The 18501-nt window shown below is 34.6% G+C and overlaps 2 protein-coding genes across 6 annotated transcripts; one reads left to right on the plus strand and one right to left on the minus strand.

The window, feature by feature from the left end:
• The first annotated feature begins 8854 nt into the window (after positions 1-8854).
• LOC103571826 (uncharacterized) lies at positions 8855-12641 on the plus strand. 5 transcript variants are annotated; one of them, XM_053739974.1, is made up of 4 exons: positions 8860-8931; positions 10394-10481; positions 12182-12256; positions 12328-12641. In XM_053739974.1, the coding sequence occupies exons 1-4, from the start codon at positions 8927-8929 to the stop codon at positions 12625-12627; spliced, it is 468 nt and encodes a 155-aa protein (XP_053595949.1). In that variant the 5' UTR covers positions 8860-8926; the 3' UTR covers positions 12628-12641. The 5 variants fall into 5 exon arrangements, 2 of the variants coding, with proteins under 2 accessions (XP_053595949.1, XP_053595950.1); XR_001345135.2 differs by having other exon boundaries at positions 8866-9006; XM_053739975.1 differs by having other exon boundaries at positions 8866-9006; positions 10399-10481.
• A 3182-nt stretch (positions 12642-15823) lies between these two features.
• On the minus strand, positions 15824-17062 carry LOC103574313 (uncharacterized). Its single transcript, XM_008553726.3, has one exon. It carries the CDS (start codon positions 17060-17062, stop codon positions 15824-15826), a length of 1239 nt encoding a protein of 412 aa, XP_008551948.3.
• Positions 17063-18501: the final 1439 nt, after the last annotated feature.

Here is an 18501-nt window from a genome sequence, read left to right on the forward strand (position 1 = left end):
GTTAAAAGTAACGCCATGAGTGTCAAAATTCTCGAAAACGCAACCTTCAGTTTTAACACACTCATATTTTATTGGCAACACTTGAAGAGTGTTGAATTTGACATACGCTTTTGTATTACTTGGACACTTCTCAAAAATATTTTTTACAATATTTAATGTAAAATTAAAATCAATGAAACAACTCTAGATAATTGATTCTTCAGCAGTAAAATATTAAAAATAACGATAATATTAGTAACAATAATAGAAAAATAATAATAATAATAATAATAATAATAATAATAATAATAATAATAATAATAATAATAATGTTACGAGTGAGCTTACACCTTAATATTCTTACTGCGTAACCGAACTTACCGTGCCTAGCTCAGCGTCTTTAGAAATTTAATAGGATGTTATAAAGGGTGTGGGTCGCTTAGTAAAGGAATGACTATATGAGAATTATATGGATATTTATTTATTGGGTGTCCCCAAATATGGGAGTACCCAGAAAAGGCCCTGAGAGTCTCTTTTACAAATCTAGGATAGCATAATCGTACAGATACAAATACAATATTTTTATTCAACAATATCGACGTTAATTGTATTCTTATAGTGATCTGTAACTATAGCAGTAAAATAAAGGAGATACAATATTTATGCGTGAGCAGAAGACTATTCGAATCAGCTTAACTATGGTAACTAACTCTTTTCTGAGATTGCATGCTCTACCTCGAAAATATCACTCCGCCGTAGCCCATGAGAACTCTTTTTTTGCAGCATAAGAAAATATCCCTCCGCAGTCTCCAACGGAACTCGTTTCTTCCCACAGTCAAAACTGCTGACCACGCAAAACCTCTGCTCGTCATGTTATATTATAAAAAGTAAGACTTAGTGCGGCTAGTGTAATGTGATACTGATGTGCAGCTGTATAGCGCCCAATCTTCATCAAATACAAATAACATATATTACATCTGAATTTTGGATTTATCTATCTATTATTTGTTAATTTCTATTAGACGGATGGGCGTCAGCCCACCCGTCACACGCTCCCCCGGCTCGAAAAAGGAAGCCATTCTCCCGAATGGTAAAAGGGACAATCCTATTCACAGGGTAGGTCGCATGTGAACTCCCTGATACCACTCGAAATCACGATCCCCCTTTTCGTCCGGCTGGAACGCATATTAATACTCAACTGCACAATAGTATACATTTTGCATTCCTATAACAAAAACAAAATAGTATATACAAAAAGATAAAGATTATAATTCCCTGAAGAGACTCTCTACATACTAAAGAAAATAGAATAATTGTTGAAATTACAATGCATGTGAGGATAATAATATTAGATATCTACTAAATAAGTAATAATTCGTGTTCCACTGCCTGCACAATGTAGTTGGGGCTCCATCGACCCCAGTCCTCATCATCCTGTAAACCCAATAGGCTTGGACTACCTAGCATGCTGACTGCATTTCCCTTGGTGGCACACCAAAAATGGGTTGAAATAGGAGAGAGGGACGGGTAGGTCGTTGGTTCTGAACTCCTTTACAGTCTCAAATTCTTATAATGTCAAATGCTCCGACGGACAGTAGTGGCTCTGGTTAGTTCTTCCGGTTCGTCATCGTGGTGAGGAAGTTGTGTTAGCTGCATCATCTCCAGATCCGCATATGATACCCCTGATGGTTCCAGTGCCTCATCATTTCCAATAGTGCTGGGCTTCTCTTCCAATCCGATAATATCCACTCTTTTTCCCTTTTTTGTTCGCCTTGATTTTGACAGTGACGTCCGAATGTCCGACTCGGTATCCTTTTGCCGAACTGGTTCCATCCTAGGTTCTTCTATCGATGTCGTCCCTTCCTCTGTCCGTTTTTCATTTTTCACCCGGACTCTTCGTTCTGTACAAACCTCTGACTCCCTTGCTGTTGTAATTTTCCCTTCTTCTGCCTGTCTCTCAGTCTCTACTTGAATTTTCCGTTTTATGTATAATCTTGAGCACCATCCACATGAAATCAAAAATATTACGACGCCCAGTCCCACGCAGAAGTACACGGCCAAGGTCTTGATCTCCACAATTTCAGCTCGTATTCCCTGAATCTCTACCATATGAAGCAGCTCCTGCCGCACCTCTGCGAACTTAACACCTCCTTTTTCCATGGTGGCCCCATCACCCTGCATTTGTTCTACCGCGGCCATTAATTCGTCAGGAACAATATGAGTTCCTTCCAGAATCCCTTCCAACTCTTTCCCAATTTTTGGCCAACCAAGTTCTCTATCCATAATCTTGGCCACAGCATGTACCTCTCGAGTTGGAGTCAAAAATATTTCGCCCGTTACTCCCTCACACTCTTCCCGCATCCACATAACTCCCGTTCCGTTCACTGTCAATTCCTCGGTCTTATTTTTCGCACAGCTAACTTTTACCAAATCATCGCCCCTTGCAACAAACAGCCAAGCATTTGTATTGCATAACTTCATCCATAATGTCTTTTCCAACTTGACCACCCTCAATTCACACTCGTTGATATCGACGTTCTTCCCTGCATACAGCCTTGCTTCACACCCTTTTCCGTCTTCCATTTCATGTGTAACAACTCTTCCCACCCCAAATAATCGATTACCGATTACCTTACTTTCACTTATGTCGTTTTCCGTAAGCGGTACATATTCGCCTTCCTTTCTAGCGGTGTATGATGTATTTGGCATTATGATCATCCCGTACCTTGACGCTGCTGACAGCATGGCGGGAAATGGGTAGTGTTTGATCAATCTATATTTTGGGTTCAGCATCAACAGCACCCTCCAAATGTATATGATTTTTTTGTTATAAACCCATACTTCTGCATCTATAATCACCAGCAATGTTCTTATCCCGTCTAAATCCATTCCAGTAGGAAGTTCCATCCCCTTACTGTCTTCCAAAATGACGTCGATGGCACGCTGAAAATCTGACACCGGCAATATCCCATTGTAAATCTGGCTTTCAGCTACCATGAAGGAGGCGAAAAACACTCTTCTACTAACAGACTTGCGCACTTCCAACTCCCCTTCAAACTGATCCAAGTCGATCCCGGCTCCTTCATTCCCTTTTCCAATGATGAATTCCTCTTGGAGTTTGAGTATGACTTCGTTACCCTTTGTTCTTGCTAAACTACTATGACCCCCCGCGAATTTAGATATTTCCTCGTAATAACTCATTAGTTCGGGCGTTGTTTCCACTGTTTTCAACTTACACCAATTGTTACTCTCCTCCACCTGAGTTTTCACTAGCTTAACTCGTTTTTCTAATTCCATGAGGTGCTCCTTGCTCTTTACATGTTCCTTCAACTCGTCCCATCTCTTCGCTAACCGTTCTGTCTCAGCCTCTTCCTCATAAATGTCTATGAATGTTATTATCTTCCACTCGTGCGAAAAGACCCTATACTCCCCGATATCCTCCGAATACAATCCCCATTTATTGTCCAGTCTTATCATCCTTCCTGTAGTCTCTTCTCTCGTCCTCACCGTGGCACTGTAACCATCAAATTTAAAATTATAATCACCCTTCCCTCCTTTTTTTTTGTTTTTTTTTTTTTTGTGTGAGACAGAAAAGAAATTTTCGAATAAAATGACCGATCCTTAAATTAATTTCTCTCTCGTTTTTTTCACCCGCTTATTTTAATTTGCGGTTTCTGAAACCGTCTTCTTTCTATTTTTACGTTCCTTTGACCTTTTCTTTTTCTTGCTTCTCAACGGTTCTTCTGCCAACTGTAACAATAAATGTGTTACTGATGATAAAACTGCACCCACTAAATACAAACTCCAGCCGTATGCTCGATGCAAAATGTACCCATGTACTACTGTGTCGATTATTATTTTCAGCATTTTTATACTTATCATTATGCCTATCAGGCCCGCGCTTGCTGTTCCGAACATTAAAAATCCTCCCCAAAATTTATCCCATTGTTTCTTTGCATAACTTTCAATAATAGATTCATCCATAAACTATGTCATTGATATTCCTGTGCTACTGACAATTGTGCGACCCGTTGCCCCTCTTACTATAGTGTTAACCAAAACTGGGGTTTCTATTGGTAGCATTATCCTATTCCTCAATTTTTCCAAATCCTTTTCCGTATATATCCCACTTGTTGCTAAATACTTTGTATCCTCGTAATCCCAAGTTGGTATGGTCGTTGGCTTTAAAATTTGTGGTTCTTTCGTGTCTTCGAATCCGGGCCTCATAATAATCCATGTCCCATCCACCTCGTATCCGACCGATAGTAACTGGTTGCAGTCTACAATAGTACTTTGTTTAATCAACATTCTTGATCTAGCTGTGACAAACCAGCTCTAATTTTGATAAGTCACCGGTAACTCCTGATCACATTCTTCTACTTTCCTTAACTGGATATCTACTGGTATACACTTGATAACGTAAATAATTCCTCCTGCAACTGTTGCGTAGTACCCTGGCCCTTTCATTATCGCATAAGCGAATTCCTCCGGCTTCAATCCTGACAACATCAGTGCGTTCAATATTACCTGTCGTTCAACTTCGCAATTGTGCGTCAATATATCTCTATAAAGAGATCTCATCTGCCGTTTAATGTGTTTTTCTACGTACACAAATTTCGAATTCATGTATGTAAATATATCAAGGTTTTGCGTCGAGATTGATTTTACTTTCGTTGTTTCTTCCCCTGGTTTGAGTACCTTAATGAATAATTTAGGATGTTCTGTTTGTATCAAAGTGTACCCACATATCTTTTTTTCCATCTTTTTCGCTAAAGCAAATGTTATCTCTTCTGTATTGATTGTATAGATTTCCGGTTCTCCTTTTTCTCCGGACAATAACGTACCAGGTCCCTCGTACAAAATTATATGACTCGCTGTTTGACATGATTCTTCTCTTATGACTTCCTAAAATGTGTTACTTCCTGTCTGATCTATGCACCCTCCTTCAGCCCAGTCGCATCTTGCTCCACTGCTAAGAACTACCCTATTGCTCGTACGCTCCACTATGGCAAAGTAATTCCTGACCGTTATCCTAACGGTCGCCTCTACAATTACGTTATCCCAGGTGCCAAATGGATCACTATATTGCGTTCCTGCACACTTTCCATCCACCGTAGTAGTTCCTGCTAACATGATCGTCCTATAGTGCGTTGCGTTTCTTGTTAATCCCTCCAATTCTGCATTATAGCTCATCTTCAGACTGCCAGTTTCATGTATCCTCTTGCATTGTCTATATTCTAATTCCAAAATGTATTCTTTTCTTTCGTTTATCACCACAAATGCATGGTACCACTTCCCACAATATGTTACCACTCGATTTATTTCCACTCGACATTCAAATACTTCCGTATTGCCGAACTCTGCTAACTGGAGTAATTGAAGCGATACCTCCTTTTCCTCTGGATTTTTCAACGGTATGTCACACTCGCCTACCTTATTTGCCGATATGGTAGTGACGTTCATAGATATGCCTCCGCAATCGTACCCCAATAGTGCCTGTAGGGGTTGAGCCAACAGGATTATAGTGAGCGGTACCATTTCGTTCCTGCGCCCCATTCTGTATTCAAACAAATCTTTTGTAAATTAGTAAGGTTTCTACACTTCGCGATTCAATATATATACTCGTCACAATTGATTTATTATTAACTTATAATTTTCACCCTCTGTTATCTAGCGAAGCTAATTCCATTGATTTATCCTATTGTCTAAAATTTATTTATTACTTTATTATGTTATATTATATTATTTATCCTAAATTTTATTGTATTTTATTATCTATCTCAAAATTCATTACCCCGTTTTCCTCATTCAAATGCTCTTTAAATAACTTTGGAAAGGGCAACAGGGGGGGGGGGGGGGGATTAATAGAGAGAGAAACAAAATTTGAAGTCCGCATGAACCTGGTTTCTCTTTACTTAATGGAATCAATGCCTCTGATTCAATGTCCTGATTTTAAATGATACAAATACCACTTTTTTTCATCCACGCCCGACGTTATTTTATTCCTCCTTACAGTGTATTTTACAGGTAAGTATCCTTGTTGTACCCCTTACGATATTCCTGACCTAGTTCAATGAAACTATTGCTTTCGCCAAATTGATTTTCCCAATTATTAATAAAACCCTTTCACTTTAAAATTTAATAGTGATTTCTCTTAATTAAAAAAAAATTCTAACAAAAATTCATCATTTTATCATTTTTCCAGAAAAATCTATATATTTTTTTTTAAAAAAGTGTGCTACCCACAATTTACATGTATGCGTATTTACTACCTAAGAAAATATCTAATGTACGTACAAAAATAAAAAGTGTGAGAATATATAAAAAAAAATCGCTCTAATTAAAAAAATTTCTATAGTCGTTTTAAATTATTGTATTTCCTCCCGAAATCTAACAACCAATTCCTCTCGTCCTTTTTCAATGATAACTTATTTGTAAGTTAAAATTTTATTAGACCAAAACCAAGAAATAGTTCTATGAGTAACTTGCTCGAATTATTATTTCTGGTTTGGGGAGAGGAGAGAGAAAAAAAATTCATAGAGTTTACTAATGTCTGTTTTTTTTTTTTTTTTTTTCAAGGAAAAATGATTTAGGCAAAAGAAATATATAAAAAAAAAAACCATCCTAATTTCCTTCTGGAATTTTCACGTAATTTTTTCATAACTATAAAATACGATCTTTAATGTTAGATTAATATTCTTAAAATTTTATGAGTTTTTGTGTAACCTTACTTGATTTTTTTTTCTTCGGAAAAAATTTTATCTGGATATTAATTTCTCTTTTTCAATTCTCTATTCGCACGTGTGCGTCTCGACAATCCGTCCGTTGCTATCAGCCTCCTGAGCTGATGCTGCGGTTTTCGCGATATCTTTGCCTGCTCTCCATGTCTTTTACCATTGCAATCATTCGTTCTACCGAGTTAATTGTTCTAATACACTGGTGAAAGTTAAACAAAAATCTTAACATGGATCAACCCCTTACTCTTGAACAATGTTGCGAGCGATTCGTCCCTGTCGACGTAAGTCACATTTTTATTTTTTCTGTTTCTCCTAGCTTGGTGATTTATCTTAAGTACAATGAAACCTAGCTTCTACTACATATTTATTATTTTATGTACTCTCCAGATCATTCTCCGTGATTTCATTTATCTCCGAACCCTAACTTACGATCGACATCCTCCGCAACGGAGTGTTTTCTTGTGTGACCAGGTCGACCAACTTATTCGTTCGTGCCTTCCTCCCGGTCAGCAGTATGAATTGTCCGGGTCAGTCATTCGAACGCGGTTATTTTTCAATGCTCAAACACTACAACCGGAGGCTACACCTCGTCGAACTACCGAGTTCCGAGGTTTGCATCGCTTGTCATCTGACCTTGAAGTTATTGCAGTAAATACGATTTTTAGCGAACAGTAAGTTTCGAAAGAAAATAAAAATAAAAATAACATAGAGAGAAAGACAAAAGTAAAAATTTCAACTCCTCTTTTTTTTGTGTTTTCCCGGGCCTCGATTTCCCGTCTCGCTGTATTAGACGCAATCGATTAGTTAAGATCCTTATACATATTTTCTACTTTCCTTGTAAAAATAAAAATCTGTGAGGTTAAAAGAAAATAAGTTTCAGAGAAAAAAAATTTTTTTTTTTTTTTTTTGAATCCAACACGAACACTCGCTGTTTTTCCTTAATTTTCCTCTAAGGTTTTTAGGATTTGATAACTATTAAAATAATTAAACGGTAAGTAATTATCGACGTGAAAGTATCAAAAAAAAATTACTCTTAAGATTCATAATTTGTTAAAAAAAAAAATTTTCAATTACATCCTACGTCGCCCGAAACCCAAAAGCAGGTGATTCTTATCATTCCCTAACTTTTTAACTCCAAGCCCTAGAATATTATGATTATAAGATAATTGTAAGAGAATTAATTGCGAGTTAACAAGCATTCAGAAATTCAACCATATCATTAATGGTTTACTACGAAAAATTGATTGAGTTACAATTTCTCACTGCTTAAAATCTGGAAGCAGCCGCTCATTATTTCTTTTAATATCTTTTTTTTTATTCAAAAATCCAAAATACAATAGTTATAATTATAATTGTAAGACAATAATTTTGAAACTAAAAAAAAATTATTTAAAAGTTATTACTGTCATTGATAGTTTATTTTTATTTTTATAGTTTGCACAACAATTAACTCAAACATTATAAAGATTTTTTTTTTGACTAATACAGGCAAACAAATAATAAACAACTTAAGCGAAATGATTAAAGTTCGATATCTATTTATAATTTTATAGATCAAAATTTTACGCTATTTGAAAAATTAAAAAAAAAAATAATCGATTTTAACAATCGATTTTTATTTAAACGATTCTACAACTTTAAAGTTGCGATGAGATAATCGATTTTTCACAAAAAAATATTAATTTTTGTTATTATTTTAAATATAAATGACTATATGAAAATTTCATTCTTCGAAGTACAAACTTATATTTATACGCGATGATATTTAACTTTAAAATAAAATTTCGAAATCGATTTTTCAAAATACATTGTTGGATGGTCGATTGTGCAACTTTAAAGTTGTGAGCATGTTTATTTCCTTACTACAATTTACTGGAGTGAGGATATTTCAATTGAATTGTTGTTTTTGAAGACACATTAGTAATTTTCACTCTTAATGATTTATTGACAAATACTAATTAATAATGTAAAATTACACACTTTTTTGGCATGTTAAAAATAATTATTGATTGATAGATAATTGATAAATTGTCGATAGATAGATAGTTGATATATTGTCGATAGATAGATAGTCGATATATTGTCGATAGATAGATAGTTGATAAATGGATGATATAGTTGTCTTGTGAGTAGATGACTGACTGTCGTATTTTGTTTTAAGTGATATAGTCAGAGGTTACAATTTGAGGAAAAGAGGAAAGGGTCGATAGATGTGGTAACGTTATTTGTGCGAAATTATTGGTAGTTGAAAATTGTAGGCGTAAAGAAATAATTTGAAGGTAGAGAGAGAGTAAGTTAGAAAACAGCTGTTATGCACATGGTTGACAGAAAAAATTTCCTCATAGATTAGAAAAATATTCGTCGTCCGATGCAATAAAAAGATAATAAAAAATAAACTCAAGGATACTCAATCCCTAAATTTACGATAGTAGTTAAAATTTTAAACTGAAAGGTTTAGCTTTAAATGAGGTACAGCAAATTCTAAAGAGAAAACTATTTAAAAGAATATTGAATAGCTTAAAGAAAAGAAAATAGGCTTATAACCATAAACGGCCTAAGATTATTTTCTAGTGCTAAAGTTTCTCTAATAATGAAAGTTTTTAGTTAACAAATATTCTTATAAATAAAATATGTTAAAGAATTAACAAATTAATTTTACTGCTAGACGAAAGAGAGCAAATAATCGACTGTCAAATAAAGTAAATATTAATAATTTAAAATTTTCGATTTTGGACCCATATTCTTTTTTTTTTGAACAAAACAAAATTATAAAATCGATTTTACACAATCGATTGTTAAGCTATCGATTTTGCAACTATAAAGTTGAGAGAAAGAAAATTCGGGTTTTTTTTTCTCAATTATGTCAATAATCGATTGTTCAGAAACGATTAATTATATAATCGATTGTCTTCAGTCGATTCTATTCGATTGTGAACAATCGAATAGTTGCTTCGATTTCGCCGACACTATCATGTATATTGGAGGGGAAGTTACTTATAGGACTAGTACTTATCGGATGGTATGAGTGATCGCTGGATCCCGCATGCATAGAACGTTCCCTCTTTTTCCTCTGTCGGTTAAAAGGTTACCTCAATATTTCATCAATTTGTTCCAATATCCAATTTTACCATGTTTATTCGCGTTACAATAATTAAATAATTTACATTTTTTTTTTTTATAATTCCATGACTGTAATTTCGCTATTCTCAGAAAAAAAATTTTCAACTTCTACTGTCTGGATCGTAATTTCCATTTACAATCCTTCGTAAAAATAATTACTACTTTTTTTTTTTTTTTTAAATTTGAAAGAAAAAGAGAGGGAAGATAGAAAAAAAAGATCTCTCGTGACTATGATCATTTTTATGTAATTTTTACTTAATTTTAATCTAAAAATGATTTGTTCTGCTGAAAAGAAAAAATTTTATTTCATTAATTTATTTTTTCTTCCAATTATTTTATTTAGTTTTATCTCCCGTTGCATAATCCCCTTATCTTTCATAGGCATATCCATTACTTAATTCCGAAGTCAGAAAAATGACTTCATTCGGCCTTCAACTCTCCTTGTCATTACATCGAGGTTAAAAAAAAAATTCACGTAATATACATTCCCCCTTTTTTTTTCGAAATCCATTAGGGTGCAAAACTTTAAAGTGTTTTTTTTTTTTTTTTTTCAAAAGTGTAGTGCTGGTGCAAAATTACTTGCTGTGCTCTGACGATAATATTAGTGCAATATTGGGTGTTAGGTATCGAAAATTATTATACAAGGTAATACTTTCCTTCATATTTTCTGTTTCTGTTTCTCTCCTCCTTTTTTTTTATATACATATGTATTTAATAAGGTTTGGACTTCTTAGACTACAATCGGATGCCTACAAATTGAAAAGCTCGGATTTTTTAACTTCCCGCTAAGAAAATCGACGATTTTCAAAAATTTCGGGAAGTTATTGTTTTCACCCCGATTTTCGAAAATCGAGTTTTCATCAGATGTCGACGTTTTGAGGTCCTAAGAAGCTATTCTGACTATTTTCAGAATGATGTCCGAGTGTGTGTATGTGTGTGTGTGTGTGTGTGTGTGTATGTATGTGTGTGTGTGTGTATGTATGTAAACTCTTTGTAACTTTTGAACTAATAAATCGATTTGGACGGTTGAGGTGGCAATCGAAAGAGCTTGTTAGCCATCAACTTTCCTGAAATTTTCAGATTATTTGATAGAATAGACTCGAAAATATTTGCGAATTACGACAAAAAAAAATTTTTTTTTTAGTTTTTTATTGATTTCTCGAAAACGACTTATACGATCGACATCAAAATCTAATCAGCTCTAGTATTCAATAAAACGCGTCGATTGCCATCTCAAACATCAAAATCAGATAATTCGTTCGAGAGTTATCGCGGGAGAAAGAAATGGTGAAAAACGGTTTTTTCTAAATATTTTCGAAACGACTGACGCGATCGATTTCAAATTTTAATCAACTCTAGAATTCAATAAAACGCGCCGATTGCCACGTCAACTATCAAAATCGATTGATTATTTCGAAAGATATCGGCGTTGAAATGTTAAAAAAATAACATTTTATGTTATTTTTTTCGGATAAATCATAATATAACGTACTAAAATGTGCCTGACATCATACCAACTCATCTTTTTTATGGTTTCTTCTGATCATATAATGTCATCGAACTTGGTTTTTAGTTTAAATCATATTATCAACAAAAAAATCGATAAAACGTAGTTTTTAATATTTTTATCGGATATTTCATATTTTATTTTTTCTTACATGAGTCAAAACTTATTTAAATCTTGATTTTGATCCCTGACATTGATTTCTGCCTCAATACACTTATTTTACTGAACATAATCAGGAACTAAATTTTAAAAACCGCTTCATTGATGATTTTCGATTCTTAAATTTTCAAACTTCAGCATGACAGGTAACTTGTTAGAGCTTGGAAAGATCGTAAAAAAACAATTGCATGTGATAGCATTTTCGAGCTCGAAGAGCTCGAAAATATATCTACACTAATGTTTTCGAGCTCTTTGAGGTCGAAAACAGCGGGAAGTTTTGGGGCTGGCCCGCAGGGTCAACCGACGCCCAGATTTTTTTTTTTTAATATTATTTCTCACCTCTCCTTTTTTTTTGCTTTTTTTTTTCCAAGTTTAAGTTTTTTTCAATACTTCGGGTTTGTCGTTGTAAACTAAATTTTAAATAGTCAAAATTAGGATTATTCTTGAGGAGGGAAAAAGAAAGGTTTATTTCAGGTTTGGAATAGAGAAAAAAAATGCCTTCCTTCTCTTTATTTCGCTTAGTATTCCCAAAAAAAAATTTTTCCCCCTCTCTTTATTTTTTTATATCCCCAATTTCACTTTTCTTTTTTTTTTTTTTCGTTTCTGATGGTAAAGAAAAAAATTTTTTTTTTTTTTTGAAATAAATAAATATGCTTTACTAAAAAAATTCTCTTTCCAGACAACTCGTTACAACATGCTGGACTTCGTATCTATGAGATATTTCAATCACCGCGTTCTCCGTCTTCCGAGGGATGTAAGTATTTTACCTATCCCGCCTTTTTATTTTTGTTTCAATCCTTTGACGCACCCCCTTTTCTTTTTCAGGCTAAACGACAGCTCGTAGCAGTCTTAGGTATGCTATGTGAGGGCTGTTATCCTCCCTTAGTAGCCCTGGAGTTAATGGATAAAGTTGAGATCTCCATCGGCCTTCCGGCTGCTTTTAGCGACCTTTACACCTTCCTCGAAGGCGTCCACGAATCGCGTGTATACCAATATTCCAGGGCCCGGATAACGCTCGAGGAGTACAACCGGCCCTGTTATTACCCAGGAGAATTAGGTCTCGTTGAGGAGATATTTCATAATGTCCAAAATCTTTTGGGCTCCTTCTTCTCACGCCTTGTTTAAGAAGAGAAAAAAAAAAGGAGAGAGAAACAAGAAGAGAAACCTATTGATTTTGATAATTATATTTTGTTTTTAATAAACGACATATAAATTTGAATTCAAAGACGGCAGATTTTTTTTCTTTTTTAAAAAAAATATAATGGATTAAAAGCACGAGGATAATATGTCGACGATAAACATTCTACACATTAATACTTATAAAGTCTTATATACGGTTTTCATTTAACTTATTTTGAATATATATATACATATGTATAATACGCTTAAATTTATCAACATTTTACAAAGATAAAGGAACTACACAATAATTCCTTAAGTATTATTACATAATTATATTGACGTTATTTATAATATTTTGTCAATTTTGTTTCTACATTTTTTCATGTCTATATATTGATCACGTTCACTCTGAAACGTATTTACTAGGATATCTATACCGATTCTTTTTATATAAATTTTATAGAAATTGTTTTCTTTTTATATGAATAATATAACAATGTATTATTTTTATTCATTGAAAAATAAAATGTGAAAAGAAAAAAAATAATCGCAATAATTTGAATGGGATTATTTTAAAAGTTATTTCTCGTAAAAAAAAAATGCGTCAAAATTTTATTTCGAGGGTTTTTTTTTTTTTTTTTCTTTGACAATAAGAATTTCAATAATCAATTAGTATATAAATTTATCATATTATCTACTATAGATCCTGTTTTTATAATTTGAAATCGTTTCTTTTCCTATATGTGTGAGAAAAAAAAGAATCGCAAGTATAAGTTAAAGAAAGGGAATTGCTCCCCAAGGGCTCAAAACAATTAAAATTGAAATCGGTATTTGTCGATTCTAGTAGATAGGCAAGGAGAGTTCTGGCCCACCAGGGGTAAGATAGGCATTTTCTGTTGTACCGACGGATGGTAAGTTATCGATTTATGATAATGTACCGGCTGAGGGTAACTTATTGACTATTGATGACATGCCGGCTGTTGGTGTGCTTATCTAGGTCCAGTTGACATCATTTGATGCTAATTGTGCTTATCTCGGGCCTTTTTGACATCATTTTGATGCTAATTGACGTTATTTGGCCGTCTTCTTACCGTCTGAGCTCACTTTTGAGCTTATCTAGGACCCTTTTGAGCGCATGTCCGTCATTTTGAGCTCGTGTTATGATAGATGGCGCCTCGTGTATATTTTGAGCGTCATCACGGGGCCAATTTACTTTCTGACCAATGTTTGATATATTCAAACTAGGTTTAGTACGAGCACTTGCGAGAAGCCATGCCATCTAGTGGTTTGGTTTCTCTCTCCTCTTTTTTTTGCTACTGCGTAGTAGATGACGTCATCCAACAAGTCTTAACTGGTTTTTTCCTTTGTTCTATTTCTAACTGCGTAGTAGGTGACATCATCCAACAAGTCTGAACTTGTTTTCGGTCTAGAGTGGGGATACTGAGCTGAGCGTTGAGCTCGAAAGCTCACAGCAGTCAGTCTACATCGAGAAACGTTCTGGTTAACAGCTTGTGCTAATGGATAAAAAATTCAGTGAAAGTGAAAGAATTTTTCTCTTACATAACCGGCCATACACCGATAACCTCGACGATATTATTGAATCCTTATTTGGTGACGTGCCTCCTGAGGATATTGGAAAATTTATCAATGATGTAATTGCGTTTGCTAAAAATCTTGAAATTATTGAAAGTGCGCGAGGAGTATCGTGTCCAGGCTGTGCTGAAAAAAGAGATTTATCACAGAATCTATTTGAAATTAGTGAAAAAACGGAAAAACTATAATTACGTATACTTCGAAAATCATAAAAATGGGTCCTCAAGGTTCAAAGTATGTAAGAATTATTATTAAAAAAACAAAAAAATTATTATTTTTCTATTAATTTATCTATAATTATTTATTTATTAACTTTTATAGACTTCATGTATGCATTGATGAGTGTCACCACGATGCCCAAATCGAATTCGAGGATATTGTAACGGGGTAAATTTGTATTTACCGCGTTCAATTAAGTTTAAAATAAAATCTATTATGCGCACTGTCGGTCAAGCGACATTACCATTTCGGGTATTCCGGGTAGGTAGCGACTCGTCGTCCGGAAATGGAAATTTCACTTGCTCGACCGTCGACCCCACCTAGAGTTAAGTAGGAGTGGAAAAAGGACAACTATAGTCAAGAGTGGGCGAGCAATTAAAAACGGGGACTGGAACGAGAATCGGGCATTAACCATCGGGACGTCCGAATAGAGAGGTGGAGACAAGGTGACGAGACAACCGACGCCATAACAGACGCTGTTAAATTAATTAAACAGGTAATTAATTAATTATTAGCTTGAGTCTATTGTGGAACCAAGCGATAAAAATCCCGATTATTAATAATAAATACCAGGCAGTTAGCCGGTATTTTATATAAACATTACTAATTGCGTCTGATTGAAACAGGTTAAAGGAGAGTAAAGAGAAGGAAAGAAAGGAGAGTAAAGAGAGAAAGAGAGACGGAACCCAGTGAGACCAACGAGAACAAGGACAATTAACTAGACAGAACCCGGACAGAGACGACGACGAGAGAGCTGGAGAATTAATTGTTGAGGTATTTATAAAATTTATTCCAGGCGGGAAGCCGGAAAATTTTATTAAATACTTGGCATACGTTAATATCGTCGCGCCTAAAGAAAATCCTCGCGAATTAAATTAATTGCAAAAGTAAATTAATAAATTAAATTCGGATAATTATAAGATTTTGTAATTAATTAACTTCAGGCAGGTAGCCGGAGCCATTGCGTGTATAAAATATTTCCAGACAGGTAGCCGGAATTCTTCTAGAAGTTTCCAGGTGGGTCGAGTGACGCGCGCACCGGAACAGTCGAATCTAGTCATAGACGCTAGTCCATTAGTAATTACTTATACATAAAATTTAATAAAATAATAAATTAAGAAAATCAATTAAAATTGTCTCGGGAAAATAAGAGAAGTCCGTGGTCGAAGACGTTATAAAATTAATTAGGAAATTAAGCAAATAAAGAAATTATATTATAGTCTGGACGTAACAGGTTCAATAATTATATTTAATTTATTAATTCTTTGTTTAAATCGTTCTCGATCTCTTGCTGCTTGTTCCCATTCGCCTCTTCTTGCTTGCTCGTGTGCAAATCTCCATACATACATGTAATGTATGGTTGGCGTTGGACTTAATTGAACAGTCTTCATATTAGTTTTCGTACGATGCTGCTTATAGGATTATACTCGACTATGCGATCATGTATAATGAGGCAATAAGCTGATGTCTGCGCAGGAAATTGATTTGTAGATTCAAATTCCAGGCGAATGTCCACTGGTCCAGATTTTATCGATTCGTTTTGTTTCGAGCAATCGATAACATACAGTGGTGCTTGTTCCAAAAATTTCTTCTTCGTCAACAGTGGCTCAGGTTCTTTGTTGTAGTATGAAATTTGGAAATTTATATACATGTCATACAACAGAGCATATTGATTGTTTGCAATGTTGAGGTTTAAATTCCCATAAGGATAACTCTGAGAGTTTAAAAATAATTTTATATCTCTGATGTTGCAGTGATCAAATACGCTGGCATTTTTCGTTGCATCATTTTTTCTTGCTGTTTGAAATCCAAGGATTACAAAACGTGGTTTCTCGAGCTGCGTAGATGTTTTAACTGCCCAAATGTGCTTCGAAGTATTAGGTGATAGTGGATACTCGTACAGCTCCCAAGCTCGGAAACTGATTGAGATAGCTGGATCACTTGTAATATAATTCAAAGTTTCAATTTTTTGTTTATCAGCCATAGTCACATATGGTACAATCCACTCGATTTTTTGCAGCGTAATTTTAACAGCTTCAGCATGAGCTCCAGCAGCAGGTGTAGCCACAACGTAGGCATTCAAATCAGCATTTGATCTTATTAAAATCAATTCATGCTTTGCATTGATGACAACTTTATGGTAATCTTTAGCAAATCCTAGCAAAAGACTCAGTCGTATAGATACATCAAAGTAGCCATTGTCATTGTGTAATTTGTTAACAGCTTCATCCATAATCCAGCCTGAGTTCTCGAGTGTATTTTGTTGAGCTGGACTCAGTGATGTATATCCTTTCATGAGACTTGTGATGCCAACATTTTTGTTACGATCAATCTCAACACCATTGAACTCGTGGCGTATTTCTTCAAACATATGACATACTGTCATATTTACCATGTGAGTAGTTGCACTTCCAGCTGTACCATCAGACTTTGTGAATTTTCCATACACATGCAGTGTACTTTTACTTGGAAGTTGACATAAATCTTGATGTTGAACAGCAATTCTTATTTCATCGCTGTTGTTGAATGTTGATGAAGCATACGGGAGATGAGCATGTGCTTCATAGTGTGCAATCGACTCATCAAAAATGATTTGTCGTTGAATATTTGAGATTTCTGCCGCCATGGTCGTGTACACGTCAAACAACAAAAATAAATTTCTATTTTCTTAATTTTCCACGTAAATTTAGTCCTAGGCTCTGAAGAAACTGAGCGTTCTGATGTGTTAACACCTTGTGAGGTACTCGGTGACTGATGTTGCTCGACCATGTTGCTGTCGTTTTATACCCAGCACCACTTTTTGTCTCATACACGATACCCATTATTTTGTAGACTTTATATGCAGTCTTATGGTTATCGTCTCACCTCTAAAATTAGCCAGTTTTCCGTGTTGATCAACAATTCTCAGTCTGAGATTTTGTATTTCTTGTACGGTGATCGGCAGATAAATGACGTGAGATGGCAATTCAACAATCTTATATCCCGGTGGTACACTTGGAAAAAATTCATGAATAGTGTGAACTTTGTGCTCATTTATATAAGCGCCTGATGTGATGTTGCACTCAACCCTCAGAGCATTGAGTTTTAATATCTTCACTGGTAAATCTGATGAGTGAGTTTTATGTGGTGCTAGCTTTCGATTTGTAAATCCCAGTAGTCCACCAATAGAATCTTGAGGTGTAAAATTCACAAATTGATCACACTTAACTTCACTTCTCAATTCATTATTATTGGCTTTGATGCTGATGCTGAGTTTTCGTAATTTCTCTTGGATATATTTTTCAATGTCAGTTATCTCGTAACTTCCTGTTGGTATTATCAAGACTCTCTCTTCAACAGTTTCATATTTTCCAGCTTCTATATTTTCACTCACTGAGTCATATTCAGTTACTGAGACATTGTCATTAAACTTTGTAATTATTGTGGCATTTCTTTTAACTCTTTTTCTCTTGACAACTTTTTTCTCAACAATATTATTTGTATCAATTTTTTCGAAATCAATATTATCCACAGGATAAGAGACATAGAATTTATTAGCACCAACATCAATATTGGGTATTGAATTAAATGTTAATAACTCTACAAGCCCCAGAACATAATTTTTAGTTGGTGATAATTCTATTGGAGGGAAGTAGTTGGCCTCCAACTCTGATGTGGATCCCGTCAGCGTTAATGTGAATGACTCAGCCATGACTAATGTGTTGTACACAGAGTCACATCAATTTATAGTTGTCCAATGAGAAATTTGAGACACAAATGTCCACATATAATTGTATCAAAATCCTGATATCTTTTGTGATTATATTTTACGCTACCAACATCGAGATATTCCATAAGATCTTGCGGTGGTTGTAAATTACCAAAACTGTCAAAGTAAACAACTTTATCATTGTTTTTCTTGTAAGCAACCCAATGAGTACCAGGTCTAAGTTTATCATCAAGATTAATAATAGCTGATTCATTTTTTCTTGGTCCAGTTTCAGGTAAATCATTTCTCATAAAAACACCACGAAAGTTTGGAATTTTTAGAGCTTTAGCGTATTTCAGTAAATCGATGTTTGTGAG

The sequence above is a fragment of the Microplitis demolitor genome, chromosome 6 (assembly GCF_026212275.2).
Source record: "Microplitis demolitor isolate Queensland-Clemson2020A chromosome 6, iyMicDemo2.1a, whole genome shotgun sequence".
Classification (NCBI taxonomy): Eukaryota; Metazoa; Arthropoda; class Insecta; order Hymenoptera; family Braconidae; genus Microplitis; species Microplitis demolitor.

Excerpts from the sequence above, each read along its gene's own strand:
- LOC103571826 (XM_053739974.1), top strand. Across the intron at positions 10,482-12,181 it reads ATCGAAAATTATTATACAAG|ACAACTCGTTACAACATGCT; the intron begins GTAATACTTTCC and ends TTCTCTTTCCAG. Across the intron at positions 12,257-12,327 it reads TTCTCCGTCTTCCGAGGGAT|GCTAAACGACAGCTCGTAGC; the intron begins GTAAGTATTTTA and ends TTTCTTTTTCAG.
- LOC103574313 (XM_008553726.3), bottom strand. The coding sequence starts at position 17,062 with ATGGCGGCAGAAATCTCAAATATTCAACGACAAATCATTTTTGATGAG.